The sequence below is a fragment of the Cinclus cinclus genome, chromosome 6, assembly GCF_963662255.1.
Source record: "Cinclus cinclus chromosome 6, bCinCin1.1, whole genome shotgun sequence".
Classification (NCBI taxonomy): Eukaryota; Metazoa; Chordata; class Aves; order Passeriformes; family Cinclidae; genus Cinclus; species Cinclus cinclus.
The window spans coordinates 15237553-15253403 of record NC_085051.1 but is presented as its reverse complement, the minus strand read 5'-3'; the positions used below and the strand labels follow the sequence as shown (position 1 = coordinate 15253403).

Genomic DNA, 15851 nt, shown 5'->3' with positions numbered 1-15851 from the left:
CTGTACACTGAGGGATTTTAACATAAATTTGGTAACAGTTTTTATATCTAAATAAGTCAGGATCTATCAATTACACCGTAACTGCACGAAAGAATGATGTTATGACTTTGAATACAAATTGATACTGTAAATTTTAAGTGCAAGAAAGTACGAAAGGGAACTTCATGGAATTCTCAGCAATAACAACCAATACAATGTCAGCTAGTCTACCACCTGCCCACCAGTTTCATATTACTCACTTGTTTGAAGTTTACAAGGCTCATTTTTTTCACTGCTGCCATCATAGATTGCTTCTATGTGTCTGTACCACCGGACAACATGGAAATACTGGTCCACAGGTGGCCCCGAAAACTTTCTGAACACCTCCACATCTGCATGTGAAAATGTGAACCCCTGGATATAACTACGAGTGCTCAGGTACTCGTTCAGAGCCTTCACCCTGGCTTCCTCTTCACTAATGCTCAGAATAAAACTGTAGCTGGAAGCTGTAAAGAGAGGCACAGGACATTTGGTCAGCATTAAAAGAAGGAGATCCCTTGACCAAAATATATCCTTATAATATATACCTCCCCCTGCAAATTAGCTCTAGCAACTGGTAAGAAACTTGAGAAAATGAGATTTAATACAAACTACCAAATAACTATGTATTTCCTGTTAACAGCATTATGTTCATGCTGCCGTAAGTTTTTTAAGACATCTTTCAAAGAATAATAAGGACAAGAACACATGTCTTTTGACACAGGTCTCTGAAGAATATCATCTACTGAAATTGGAGAAAACCCTTCACACAGAGCAAACCTAATCAGTCACTCTTTTTCATGTTGCTAAAACACTCATCCTGCCAATAATAAAATACGATTCATTTTACACACTGTGGAAAGGCTGTGAATATGTCTACTGAACTTGAGTATGTAGTTACATCTTTGCAGGGGGGTTGCCTGCAAGCAGGCTCCCAGCACAATGCTCAGCTCCTACTTGGTGTAGAAACTCACAACTTCAGTTGCTGCTGTATATTCCCATACTTCTCCCATGTCACTTTCTCTCCTCAGGCACTTGAATAATACTTAAAATGAGTAAAATCCACACAAACAGAAAGGATATCAGATCGTGGCCCTTTCTCGCATTTTTAAAATTCATTATTTCTTTGATATATAGGCAAAGCAGGTTCAGTTATTCCTCATCTTGACAAATGCAGGGACACAGAGGAAAGCTCTGAGCCGGTGGGAATGCTCACTGCAAGAGCAAGCCCTGTGCACACCAGCGGGTGAAAAGCACTCTGAGGTTATGGCACTGGGCTAGCACTGCCATTAGGCAAACCCAGCACTCACATTTTCCTACAATGATTCAGTGTTTGTAGCTCCATTTGTGTTCGAAGTACTGTATAAACATGAAGGCAATATCCTGTCCAGGTAGTCAGCCAGCAAGGTAATTTGAACCAAGGTCATGTGCAGTAAAGTGAGAGAGGCAGTAGGAGAGCACCTGTCCCTGCTCCAACACAGACCACAGCCAGAAGTGTCACTTCTCATACTAGCAGGAATATCTCCTGCACAAGGAGTTCCCAAGCCATGGAGGTGCTCACAGAACACAACTCTTGGAAAGGCAGGAATGAAAGGAGATGGGAAAGTGATGGCTAGGAGAGGATGTGAGGGATGGCATAATTAAAGTTTTTCCAAATATCATCAGTTAAAACTTTACAAACCATTTTCTATATGGAAATTGATTATTAAAATATCCAACAGCAACTCTGGATGACAGCAAAGTGGCAGCTAGATATCAAGTATGTTTGTATTCAACTCCTTGGGGTATAAATAAGATATAGTGACATATCAGAACTAATAAAAAAGGTCAATCATTAAAAAAAATTAAATAAAAATTCACAAAAGATATTTAAAATCTATGAACAAAGGAAGACAGATCCATGTAAAGTATAAATCATTCTCAAGGCCTATCCATGTAAATGCTCAGTGCAAACAAGGACTACTACAGTAATAATGATTTATAACTGGACCTTATAGCCTTGCCTTACCCAGCTGAATGGGATTCAGCTTCAGCCCACACAGTTCATTTGACTATAAACTTTTAATGCTCCTAAATATTTACTGATGTTTATCAGCATAGAACTTCACATGTTTATACACGTGAAATAGTTTTAAATGGTTATGTTCATTAACAGTGGAAATCTAAGACATAAGTCTTCCCACAGTGTGAATTTTGTATACCTGAAACATATGAGGGAGAAGGCAAAAAAAAAAAAAAAAAGGTATTACAAGAACAATCTGGGTAGAAATGAAACCATATCTCAAAGAAAAGATCTTTTGCAAGGAAAAGCAACACTCAATTTGCAAAGTACTATTATGGTTATTATGACCATTATTCACACACCAGGCTGCTAATGGGAAACAAGTCAGTGTATCTGAAACAATATAAGTGCTTTCCAACCACATCTGTAAACCAATCTAAAAGGGAAGTTGCCCAAACTTACACACAAATACAACAAATATTACAGCACCCATACAAGATAATTTTGGCAAGAAGAGATGGCAAACTCTGCCTGCGAATATTGGGACCAGCTCAGCACTGACAAGGTTAACAATCAAAATTTTTTTTAAGCAATCCTGGCACAGACATTAAATACTTGATATTATAATGTTTGGCAGGCTCACTGTCCCATTCCCAGTGTCCCACACCAACTTCATCGGCTGTGCTGAGCAAATGGCTATGATAATGCTGTCTTGGAAGGCAGTGTAGCAGTGCATCACTTTTTTCAAGCAAAAGGAATCAGTGACAACTGTCTCTGCAAAAGTCTGTTCTGCTTTAATGGATATCACAACTAAAACAACAGTAGATCTACAGAATCTGGTTTTCTGTGATTTCCATTCTGCATCCTCAGTTCCTCCTGTCCTGTAATTCCTTTAATTTATTAAACACTCCCACTGAAATATTTCCTGGTGCCTCCCAAGTACCACATTCTGTTTCCCCATACACTTCAGTATCCCCATCCTCCTGCACAGCTCCAGCCCATCTTTGCTAAGTCTGCTAATGGTGTGCAAGAGGCAGCTGCCCACTGTCAAATTAATTGATTAATTAATACCAATCAATGGATTCAAAAAGCATTGAGGGAGAAGGGCCAATAGATATATGTACATCTAACCTGTTTAACTTGGTAGGAAAACAGGCTAAGGTATTGCCCTTCTCTCTAACTGCAATTTTTTTTTCCATCCCCAAAACAGAAAAACTACAGTTGGTACTACTCAATTGCATCAGGGAATGTCTCCTTGACAGCAGAAACACGAGAGTACTACAGAGCTGTTGCATAACACTGAATTCTAACTCATGTGAACATAATGATCCACAGATATCGTATCACACAAGAGAAAATAAGCACTGAGCATGAGTACTGGAGAGGTAGTAAAATAACCTTGAAAAATCAGAAGAATTAATGTTACCCATGTAACAGTAAAAAGTTGCTTAAAAAAATTCCACTGCAGACATCAGTTAATACCATTCTCACACAATAACCACTGGTGTATAATCTCTCTGGGTGACATAATTGTCACACATTCTTCTTTCCATGCATGGAGTGCTTCAGAGACTATTAAAGGACACTGGGAATTTTTCTGAGAGACTGCAGCAACACACAGACTCAAAAGCACAGGACAGCTTCTAGATTTTATTTGCACATAAAATAACTTTGGAACTTCGGAGGTTTAATCAAGACACATAACCCTCCCCCAATATCAAATTTCATTGAAAATTTCCACTTTTATTAACTTGAAAATGAAAACCTCTGCTCCTTGAAGGTGTGGACAGCAAAGTAAATACAGGAAAGCCATAAAGTAGGCAGTAAGCTAGCCAACACAACACCAAGGAGTTACTTTGCCTCAGAGAAAAATTATGTTTCCTGCGCTTCCCTGTACCTGCTAACTTTGTCAATCATAATTAGATGACACTGTAAATGTTCTGGGAATTCTGCAGAGGCAATCTCCAAAAATAAATCCTACCCATTTCTGAAGATTTTGAAATGTTCTCATCCTACTTAGCTTTCAAAAATTTTAGACAACCCACAAAGGACAAATGTGACATTATTAATACAGCTCCAAACTGCCCATTTATCATCCTGGCCAGCCACTCTGGTACCTCTAAAAAGAATTCCAACCATCTGCTCGGCAAGGTGAAGTCTCCTTTTCCATTAACATTTCACAAGAACCAAACCAATGCAGGGATTCCAGCTAATGCCAGACATAGCATACACTGAGACACAAAAATAAAGGACTTACCAAGACACACACATAAGAAGCAAGAAGCTTTTAGATGAGTAGGTATTTTTAAGACTGGAGTATCCCACACCAAGGAAGAGCTTGTCAATCCTAGTCTTTTGAGCCCTTGAAGTTTCACTTCCACTTTTCCTGAACTGAAACTAAATATAACAACCGCAGTCCCAGTAAAAAAGAAATCCACCCTAACAAACAGTAACTAAAGAGTTTCTCAAAGTGTGCCTGAACTGAACCTTTCTTGGCTCTTTTTCCCCCTGAAATACTAAAAAGACTTCTGAAAAAGCCAATCCCGTGACAACAAGAAATATTTCATTACAGTGGAAACTTTATGTGATGAATAAAGAGCAAAGTAACTTTCGGTAACAAAGAAAAAGGGGCAAAAATATTTGTATTTACAGATCCTTAACTGGAATGACAGAAATTTCCAACCCTTTACATACCATAATGATATTTCATACTTGCATGACTGGTATTCCAAGTTTCCATTTGCTACAGTAGTGCCAAAAATTATAGTACTACTACCCCAGCCCTCCTTCCATATGGAAGCGAATCGTACAACCCATTATTAAAACACGACCACAAAAAATGTCCGTAAAAGTCCAAAAGTTCAGGCGTAAGTTCAGGAGAGAGCACTGACGGCTTGGGAAAAGCAGTGGGGGAGACAGAGACAGGTGAAAAGCACGGACGGAGCGCCGAGCAGCGCTCACCCAGCATCTGCCGGCACCCAGCGAGCGGGGGGGACAGCTGAGGGTGACGAGGAGCGCTCCGAATTTCCCCCATAAATCGCTGAACGCCAGCACGAACCTCGCACCCGCGGCGAGGCACTAGGCGAGCGGGACGCGCACCCAGCGAGCGGGGCTCTGCGGCAGCGGGGCCCGCCGGGCGCGCCCCACGACAGCGGAGCCCGGGGGACGCGCGGGGGAGGCGACCCCAGCGTCAGCGCCGTGACAGCGGCGGGGCCGCGACCCCGGCGCCCGCCGAGCCGTGACAACCCCGGCCGCCCCTCGGCCCGGCCCCGCCGGGGGCCCGCGGCGCCGCTCGCCCACCTACCGTGCTCGGCGCTGGCGGCTGCTGCCATCCCGCTGCTGCTGCTGCCTCCGCCTGTCCTCACTCCCGAGCTGATGCAACAGCGCGTCCGGAAGCCTCGCCCCGCCCGCCCTACGCTACTTCCGACGGGCCCGTCGCGTCACCCGGGCAACGGGCAGCGCTTCACGGCCCGGCCCGGCCCCACACGGCCCGGTTCCACACAGCACCGACCGGCCCCACACGGCCCGGTTCCACACAGCACCGACCGGCCCCACACGGCCCGGTTCCACACAGCACCGACCGGCCCCACACGGCTCAGCTCCATACGGCACCGACCGGCCCCACACGGCCCGGTTCCACACAGCACCGACCGGCCCCACACGGTCCCGCGGCCAGCCCGTGACCCAACAGCACCGTGCCAAGCAAGTCCGGCTCCGAGTGCCGCCGGCCGCTTTTCCTTAAATAACTCCAAGGACGGAGACGCCGCCGCCAGAAAACAACTCCAACAGTCGGTGTCCGTCTCAGATACGCTTTTATTGCTTCGACATAACGGCGCTGAGCAATCCATTCAGAATCGAAACAAAAACAGCAGCACAGTACTCTTGGTCCCCAGCCTCCAGGTTGTGACAGCAGAGCGCTGCAAGGGATGCTCGCATCAAGGGATGCCCGAGCTCCCGGCAACCAAGTGAGCATTCGGCACGTGAGTTAAATATTTCACAACTCAAAGGTAGGCAGGTCATGTAAACGTGAAAACGGCAGAGGCGTTACATCCCTGTCGGTTCTCTACATGAGGTCAGTGTCAATTCCATTCCTACTAGCAGTTTCTCACACCTTCATTTAAAGCAAGTCTGAAGACACACTTATGTACATAGGAACATTTTTGCAGTTTGTCATAAATATTAGTCTTCAGTTTCTACTTATGTTATTAAAGTGCTTAAAGTGTTTGATAAGTTGTATCTTATATGCCTCAATTCATCCAGTAAATTAATAATACATTGTTGCTTTCCCAGTCTGTTTCGCCAGAAGAGAAGCAACTGATAGAATTGTTATCTATTATTAGGAAATAATAATAGCAGAATAAATAATAGAATAGAATAATAGAATATAACTATAGTAGAATAGGATTATAGTAAAATAGTAGAAAAAATAATAGTAGAAATAATGTTCTCAGTATCATTTTCCTGTAGCTGAGTTTTCATAAGCTGCTCATGCTGTTGTGGTGGTTCTTCCTCTCTAAAGACATCAGAGTGCTCTCTCGGTTCTGCAAGAAGAAACACACAACACGCATCAGCTTGGATTTTAAAGCACAGAGGACTTTTTTCACATAGCTCACATACGTTCCCTTTAATTTTCATCCAATACCTGCACAGACCAAATAGCAGGAGCAAGGCAGGTTTTGGCACCTAAGAAGCAGCAGGGGAAACAGGTTTTCTACTAAGTGGCCTTGAAAGTAGCTATAGGTGTCAGTGCACATCTCAAGTGGTCTCCTAAGAAGGGTACCATCCAGTAAAGGTGGTTTTGAGGAAGGCTTCATTGGCTGGCACATTCCCTTGGCAGGGCTACTGAAGAGGAAGTTTTAACCACTTCACTATGCTGCTGGCATAGGCTTGCCACACCAAGACCACCACAAGCAAAATCCATCACTTGAACATCCAGCACAACAATTTGCTGGATACAGGTGGATGTGTGGGGGTTTGATGTGCTCTTCCATGTGAGGGGACATTTGGCAGAGAGATCTCTCACTCTGACATACACCTCACTCAAAGCAGAGTAAATTTTAAGCAGAGTACACTGCTGCAACGCAGACTGGTTTTAAAACATTTTTCCAAATTTTGTGCCATTCTTATTCCTAAAATCATGGCTACACTATAATCCCATGCAGAAAAGTCATGCTCTAAAGTAGCACAGTTCACCACCGGGATTACAAATGCATCAATGATCCTGTTTCAGCATATTTTACAGTAAACTGAAAGCCTTATAGCTCTAAGCAACATTCATTAGCCTCTTTATACTACTCTTTAAATAGACTGAAGTCAACAGGAAAAAAAAGACCAAATTCCAAGTACTGCTAATTTATAGAAGATTTACCACATTGAGAGAGATCTTCAGCAATTATCTGACTTGTTCTTATACCTGTAATACAAAGTTGGACCATTACTCCAACAAATCAGCGTGCTTCACTCACAATCTTTTTTTACCTACTTGACACCTTGCTTTTACAGCACACACAGCAAAAAGGGAAAAGGGGCAGATTTCAGAGCAGACCTGAAAGTACCGGAGTAAAGAAAATTGCATGCTGAAACGGACACACTACTGGCTCCAAGGCAACATTCACTGCTATCACAAAAGAGTAGCTTCTGTCAGGGAGATGAAAGAGGTAGAGTAAATTAAATGAGGGATTGAAGATTTTTTTCCCCAAGCTATCACTTCCCATCCTTCCTATTACATCTTTAAGGCAAAGTTTCCTCTATTGTTTTGCCTGAAAAGCTCTAGGAATAGTTAAGAGCTCAATTAAAGCAATACCCATATTAGAGAAAATACAATGATAATTTCACACATGTACAGTTATCTTACAACTTGGTGGAGTTCCACTTTGAACATTGGATGGGGCGTTCTGCTGGAAAGCAGAACTCTGGGCAGGTTTTCCTGCCAATGAGGACTTAGCAATCATTCTCAACCACACTGTCATACAGCACTTCCAGCTCCTGCATGGGACAGTAACCACATTATTTCCCCCTATTTTCTTCTGGGAGAAGAAATACTTGAAGACATCAGATATCAGAGAAATGAAAGGAGAGCTGTTAATTTGGCAAAGTTGTGGCCTTTACAGAATTAGACTTCAAACAGTTTCAGAGCCTGATTCTCCTGGCTGTTCTGCACCCACCAGACTACAGGGTAAGGCTCACAAGTTACCTCCACAACAACCACAGGAAACTATTCCTAATGTTCTTACTGATGGGGATTGCTGTTTGCTCCCCTCCTAGGACAGGAGGGAATCAAACTGCCTTGCTGAACTGACTTAACAGCACCAGGGGCCCCACACCTATCACTGTGTCAAGGCTGATGTTCAGAACTGCTGCCAACGAGCCTGTCAGCTCCATGCAAGTGCACTGCCTTGGGTTGTCTGTGGCTAGATTAGCTTTCCTGGAGATTCACAAACTATATTCAGCTGAAAGAAGCCAGTGAGCACGTGTGTAAAGTGCATAGCTTTTGTGAGGGGACAAAGACGGAAGCCAGCAAGAAAGGCTCCCTTCATTTTTAGCATTGTCAATTCATTAAACAAGCATAGCCAGGGAGTACAACACCAGTCAGCATGAACAGTATAAGCACAAAGCAGAGTCACATGTCTAGAATGACATGTAGTGCTAAAGCTGGCACGCTTTAGGAGTATGTTTTTACATGTGGAAAATGAGGAAATAATTTATTAAGGTACAATCCCCCTCTAAGCACAAGCCAGCATGTTTTCTGCTTGCACAGGGACAGTGACCCACAGGTGACAACACCCTTCTGACCAAGGTGCATAAAGCAGGGACATGAGGGGGAAACCCCCCAAATATCACACAGGGAGTTATATATCATTCTCCCTGAAAACACTTTCTGTTCAAGGGCAGAAACACATTAAAGAAGTTCATCATATTTATATAGGATAATTCTTAAACGGGAAAACAAATGACTGAAAGAACACAGCACAGCTGACACTTCTGTTTCAAAATCCAGCATCAGCTATTCGAGTCTCAGCAGTTGTTGGGGGCAATAGAGCAGTATGAATTTGCTGGTTCTTTAGAGGGAAGGTGTGTAAGGTGTCAAAATGCTCTGTCTCAGGACTACATCAGTGTAACTCTCCTTAGCAAATAAGCTCTTACAGCAGCATGAGCACTCCAAGTGTTAGACTTCGCATCTGCCTGTGACAGCTCTTACATGAGAGAAAAGTGGCACCATGCACCAATTTGTAACTGCATCATTCTGCAACCATTTTATTCAAATTAAAGAGATGTTCTATTTGCCTATTCCTATGCTACAGCATTTTCACCAGGTTTTTTGTCACATTTCTTCATCAGCTTCTACAAACAGAGGAAGTGCAGCAAATCTGGCCAGAGCATGTTGGCCACAACCCAACAAAAAACGCAGGGTGTTTCACATATTTGAGCCCCTTATGAACCTTAAAAAAGAAAAAGAGCAGCATTTAGAGTGAGCCTTTGAACATGTCTTTCAATTCTGCTTCTTCAGCCTTCAAGTATTTTTGACATAATTAAAATGCATTGAATTACTCAAAATGTCTAATTAGTGACATTAGACAAGAGTGCATATACTGGGTGGGTAATGCATTGGTGAGGGAAAAGAGAAGCTGCAGGGAGAAAAAAGTGCTGTACACACACTGAAAGAACAGTCCGGATTTTTTTCCTAGCTCCTCATAGAGATTAACATTTGTTGTGTAAAACTAAGACTGAGCTCATTTTTGCCTTGCAGTGCTGGTAGGGATGGAGTTCCTGACTAGAGAAGCTAAAGCCAGCTTGCATTTACTTTGCCCAGTTCTGCATTTGCCTTGCAGAATGCTAGACTAGCAAGAGGCTTCTTCAGACTCAAACAGCAAGGTTCTGAAATAGTGTTTACAGGATGCCAGGGTATAACCAGCTTCAAGTTGGAACATATGCCAGCAGCCAGCCTCAGCTGGATAAACCCTTTTTAGGGATTTGGGACTGGCAGACTGGCATACTCTGAGCCTTGAACCCCTCCTCTTTTGGGACTGCTTAGGAAGAATTCAGACTGTCAAGTCCTGGTCTGTAGCTTGTGACATGAGCCCAAAGGCAGGAAGACGCAATCACTTTACTGGATCAGGAGTAGTTAAGTCTTATGAACAAATAATTTGTAGTCACAATGCAATGAGAGCTCAAACATCACCATGCAGGTAAACAATAGCTGCCATCAGCTGGGGAATACATGTGTGAAGTAGCAAATAAAGTTAATTCGACCAAAGTATCACTTGGAGACAGTCTGAAGTGAAAAATTGCAGGTAGTCCAAGATGCTTCTAATGCATCCTGGTCACAGGCTCTGAAATGTTTCCAAGTATTGACAGGGCCAACTGCAGCAGACACATGCAGCTATTGAATGCATCAGGCACTTGCTAATTTACACTGGACCTTGTATGAATCTTGTATGAAACAACTTGCTGCCTCACAGGAACACATTCTGCCAGAGATCTACAGTGAGACAAACACTGAGGGCTGTGTATCAGGTGCAGTTAGGCTGTGAACAATTAGACTGAGATGAAACACTTGATCCATCACATACTTACCAGACCTCCCTCTGCATCTTTATCAGTTAAGGCAGCTGAAAAAGAAAAAAAAAAAAACAAAAAAACACCCAACAAGTTTCTAAGCAACTTGTAGGAATTTCAGCAACTAAAACATGGCTGAATTCACACAGTTTCTGAATTCACAGAAACTTTCGTAACACAGCAAAGCTTTGAAAAGCCACTTAGTTTCTTTGACTCGTCATACATTTCACCACAGTACTACCCTTAGCTTCCACCAACAGCATAAACACTGTGCTCCATAAACACAAAACTCCCCAACACAGAGAAGAGTCCTGCTTATTAAAATGTAGACCACAAGATGTAGTTCGGCTTTTAAGCCACTCTTGCAACTTCCTCTACTCCAGCTTTTGTTTCTCAGCATTTTTGTAGGCTATTGCAATACAGAAGGCAGGAATTGTCTTCGCTGCAATACAATCAGTAAAACGTGGTTTCAACAAACTCAGCATTTAAAATTCAGAATAACTTTCAGTATTTTAACCACACTAGTAGCAAAAATACTTGAATACAGAATAGTGGAAATAGAAGTTTTCAAGGAAAACAGCTCAGTTTCCACTAAAAAAATAAATTCACACAGGACTTATTAACTTAATATTCACATTAAGAGGTTCAAATGAGTAAAGGGTACTAATGCCTAGAAAAAAAGTCTCCACAGCCAAACGCAATGAAAGTAATTAGTGATCTAATTAGTTGCTACTTTTTGCCTAGTGCATCCAAACCACACACAGGTTTTTCCTCTTGCCAATACAAGGCAAGTAGATGGGAGAATTCCTTTTTAAGGGCCTTATAGTAATCTTGCTTTGAAGCAGAGGCATCTGTCAGCAAGCTAAGAAAGCTCACAGTTAAGGACTATGCATTTTATTTACCAAACAAAACTATTCTTCATTTTACATTATTTACTAATTTCCATCACATGCTAAATGAACTAGAGTTTGAACAGGTCCCCTGTAAGGCAACACAAGAACCAGAGATAGCACTAGTGCATGCTTTGTCTAACTCTGGAAAGCAGATTTCATGGACAATAATCAAGCAGTTACCTTTATCACACTTCAGCCTTTTGATAAGAGCAGCAACAATTAGCAAAACCAAGACAGACAGAGCCAGAATAACCCAAACAAAGGCGCTCATCCCTGCAAAGTAATAAAAACAAAATAAAATTAGTACTGAAACAGTCCCCCAAAAGATATTCCTTACTGCCCTAGAGAAAAACCTAAGCCCAAACTAATACAACCCAGATAGTTTGTCCTGGAAAAGGCACTGGGACTCCCAGCTGCTCTGAACACACAAGTACTTGTTTGCAGTGCACATCATGATCCCAAAGGCAGCAGGGAATTCTGGAGAGAACTGCAATACAACTTCTACAAGGTTTTCTGAGAGACACTTAAGGGGAAACAAGTATACACAAGATGATTGCAAGCTTCACATGCTGTAGCATGGACAGTGTGCATCCCTGGCAGAAGAGGAAGCTACTCCAGGCACAGTAAATGTCTTTGCACTAACCATAACTTTCAGCTGTGCCACCGTTGAAACTTGAACCCTGGCAACACGCATAGCTTTTCACCAAGTGAAACTCGAGGTGGTTTGTCCCTTCAACTCCTTTGAGAACTTGTCATTAGCAAGTAATTCCCAGACTAAAACACAGCTGCTGTTAAATATGTTACAATAGCTGAAATCACTGTTTTACAGACTGCTCTGGTGTTATTAGTCTGAAGCCACAGACCCAACAAACCAAGCTGAGTGGTATTTGTGTACCAGACCTTGATTGGGTATGCCTGCATGTGTAGTATCAGTGGAATTCAGCAAGATTTCTTTCCCGTCCGGATGCCTGAAGTGGATGGTAACACAAGGTTGTATCAACATTTCCAGAGCAGTATGTAGCTCTGCCCAGGCCTGATTCTTTTCAGGCAGAGCTTAGAACCATGAACAGAACATGCATAAACTTTTATAGAAGCGCACTTTTAAAAAATCCAAGATAAGACTATAAATAAATAAAAATAAAAGCAAAGCAGATAAAATCCATGTATGTTAGCTTCTAAGTGGAGGGGTGGAGGAAAAACTCCATAGACTAAAGGCATTATTCATGCATAGTTTCCTTCAACAGGAAGTTCTACATCCCAAATTATTCAGCTGAGTGCTGGAAAGTTCATTCAAATGTGTTTCTGGGAAAATACCAACCTGAAGACACGAAAAATGCAAGTTCATACCCATAACCAACAAGCACAGTGATACCCAAGTTCCTGTCTTTATAGGTCTCAGTATCACAGGTTTTGACACCTAAAACTTAAATGCATGAATAATGCCATTTGGCTTCAGGTCAATTTATTTACAGCCTGATGTGTTAACTGTTAACTACTGGCACATTAAGCCATCATTTTCCTTCTAGGGAATGTTAGGGCTGTGGCCCATTCTCAAACTTACATTTGACTGTTTCTCTCACATATTTCACAGCCCTCATCAGCACAGAAATACCCTTGTTTGCACTGGCATTCAGCATCCTGTGTCAGAGTACAGGGTCTCAGGGTTATCTGATCTAAAAATAAAATTTAAGTTACAAGTGGAACAATCATACTCAGGCCATAAAGGCAATTTGCTTTTAAGTTCAATATACTCAATGAAGACCAGGTTTTCCACATTAAAAAGGGGGGAATGGTTAAAGTTTCATCAGGTTTGGTACCTTCTCTGCACTGTCTGCAAGACACGCATCCTTCCAAGCCATTTGCATGGGCAGTAAAGCTTTTTCCTTCCTTGCAAGGGTCACATTTTCCTCTAAAATGTGAAGCACTGCAGTGATTAGCAACAAAAGTACCTGTGGAAGAAGAGAAGTAGCAGCAGCAATCTCAGGGGATCTTTTGACAGACAAAGGGCTAAACCAGGTTATTAAAACACAAATTTCTGGAGAGAGTTCAACCCTTCCTCGGAAATCAATCACGTGCCACATGAACCGAGCAGCACAGTAGAGTCAGAAGGCACATTCACAATTTGCCTCTCAGGAAGAGGTGCAACATGAGGCATCCAGCAAGGCTTTAGCTGGGACAAGGATGAACCACTGCAGTGGATCAGGCAGGGAGCCATGTGGAGCCATTGCTGAAGGAGTGGGGCAAGCCAAAGGAGAATTGCTTGCAATAAACTTTTGTCTTCTTTGTCTGAATCCCACCTAAATGTACCAGTAAGCTTCTGATACTAAGGAGAGGGTTATTCTTAGTGCAAAACCTGTTAACACTGCACACACTGAGCATGGAGAGGAGAATAAAACCATACTGAAGTTTTGCCTACAGACACAGAAATATCAGAATTCCGCTAGGCCCATTCTTTGTGCTAACTAAATGGCTTAACTTCAAAAACTTTTTTCTCATCTGCAAGCAGAGGCTTCTTGGCTTGATGCCAAAGCACCTCTCCTAGTCATCGCCTGTTGTATAAAGGAGCTCTCAAACAGCACTGTGAAGCCATTACAGCTCCAACCAGGCTTACATCATGGCCTGTAAAAACATAAGAAACAAAAGCTATCTGCTGTAACTGGTCAAAGTCTTACCTGCTTCACACAATACACAGCAGAGACCTTCGTAGGGATACTCACTCTCCCCACAGTTGGCTTGGGCTCCAGGCATAGTCAGTAGCGCAACCTACAGAGCAGGTAAACAGGCATCTTGAGTGATTCATCCTCCTAGGACACAATAGCTATCTTGAGGAGATTAACTTGTAAAGACTTGGAAACCTATTCCGAAGTTCATGAGAAGCCACAGAGGAAACCCAAACTAACTTCTGCCAAGCACTGCTCACAACGGTAATTGCCACCACAAAAGTGGGGTTAAGACAGCACCATGCAGCAGCTGATGGATTTAAGCCAACTATTGCCACACATTCCTGCCTTCATATAGACTTATTTGCTTTCCACTAGATCACTGCAGTTGAACTGCAGACACCAAAGGTTCTGCAGTGTGCAAGGGAGTCGCTTCTGCCTTCCCCCATCTTTTTAATTCATTGGAATCAGTGCTAGTCTCGCTCCCGCAAAATTGAGGGAACGACCCATATACACATCCGACGTGTCTCAGCGCCCCCAATCTTAGGCAGAAGGCAAGCCAGGTCATCACCAGCGCTACAGGAGCTTTAAGAATTTTTTTTTTTTTTTTTTTTTTTTTAAGAAGAAGAAGCACGCAGGGAGCGCAGTCGTCGGCAGGACACGGAGCGCCCCAGCACGGCAGGGCCAGGTGTTTCCAGGGAGGCTAGCAGGTTCATTCCCTGTGCTCAGGGACACCTGAGCCACCTCCATCATAACACTTACATGAGGAAACCTTCTAGAACAAAAGCAGGAAGCGAAGGGGCAGCCGCCAAGCACCCCATCACTAATTGCCACCAACGGGCAACTTTAAGCTAAAACCAAGAGGGTCCTTCTCTTTAAACTCTTCCCCCCGCTAGACTGAAAACCTTCCCCGTAACTGGGGGGAGGTGAGAAAACTTCTAGTTTCACAGTTAAATAACCCAAGGACTATTAAAGAACTCAATCCTGACTCGTAACTGGTTTTTCCCCCCAGGGAGTGACGGAATGCGGCAGCAGGTGCTCCGGGAAGGGATGCCGAGACGCGCTACAGGCTGCCATCCCTAAGGGCGCTGGGTTCGCGGCAGCCGCAGGTTTGCCAGGACATGAAACACGAACAAAAAGTTCGAGAGCACTGCTAAAACCTCTTGAAGAAGAACGCACAAAGTTCCCTCACACTAGAGCTGCAGGAAGACTTTTTCCCCTCAAAAAGCGGAATTGGGGTTCTGGCTGCGGCTGGTTGGCAGCCGTCCCTCACGGAGCCGGAGCCCAAAAGCAGCAGCCCCGGCTAGAATCCCACCAAACACTCACCTGCACCAAGAGCCCCACCGCCCCGGCTCCCATAGCGTCGCCCGTAGCTTTGGCAGGCTCCTACTGGAGCCGCCGGCTTTGTTTCTGCAGGAAGTGGCTGGGAGGCGGGGCAGAACGCAGCTGGCTCAGGTTTTATATAGCGCGCCCCGAGACCGCGAGAAATTGCCTATTTGTCTCTCCACCTAGACGTCAGGTGTCGGAGGCCTGCCCACCCTGATCACAAAAAGCAGAGCGAAAGGTTGTAAGGAGAATTTTTCCAAAAGTGTGCAAATGAAGTGCATGTAGCTGGGTTTTCTAAAGCCATAAAAGGGTTCTCACGTTTCTCCTCAGCAGTTATTCCTCCCAGAGAAATAACCTTTCTGGCCGTGATTTCCCTCAAGAATACTTTTCATTTCC

At 43.4% G+C, this 15851-nt stretch overlaps 2 protein-coding genes across 3 annotated transcripts in view; both read right to left on the bottom strand.

The window, feature by feature from the left end:
• Positions 1-5385, bottom strand: part of CARS1 (cysteinyl-tRNA synthetase 1) — a 32988-nt gene extending 27603 nt beyond the window's left edge. The window contains exons 1-2 of one of the 2 annotated variants that reach the window (XM_062494773.1): positions 5325-5352; positions 240-485 (exon numbers count right to left, since the gene is read on the bottom strand). In XM_062494773.1, coding sequence (XP_062350757.1) covers positions 240-485; positions 5325-5352 — 274 coding nt within the window. Of the gene's footprint in view, positions 1-239; positions 486-5324 lie in introns of both variants that reach the window. The other variant, XM_062494774.1, reaches the window with a different exon arrangement.
• A 4706-nt stretch (positions 5386-10091) lies between these two features.
• Positions 10092-15488, bottom strand: LOC134045636 (tumor necrosis factor receptor superfamily member 26-like). Its single transcript, XM_062495469.1, has 7 exons — positions 15456-15488; positions 14142-14232; positions 13287-13418; positions 13031-13142; positions 12370-12437; positions 11650-11742; positions 10092-10629 (listed from the first exon to the last, which is right to left on the bottom strand). The coding sequence occupies exons 1-7, from the start codon at positions 15486-15488 to the stop codon at positions 10583-10585; spliced, it is 576 nt and encodes a 191-aa protein (XP_062351453.1). The 3' UTR covers positions 10092-10582.
• Positions 15489-15851: the final 363 nt, after the last annotated feature.

Excerpts from the sequence above, each read along its gene's own strand:
- LOC134045636 (XM_062495469.1), bottom strand. The coding sequence starts at position 15,488 with ATGGGAGCCGGGGCGGTGGGGCTCTTGGTGCAG. Across the intron at positions 13,143-13,286 it reads TTGCAGACAGTGCAGAGAAG|ATCAGATAACCCTGAGACCC; the intron begins GTACCAAACCTG and ends TTTTATTTTTAG. Across the intron at positions 10,630-11,649 it reads AAGGCTGAAGTGTGATAAAG|CTGCCTTAACTGATAAAGAT; the intron begins GTAACTGCTTGA and ends TTTCTTTTTCAG.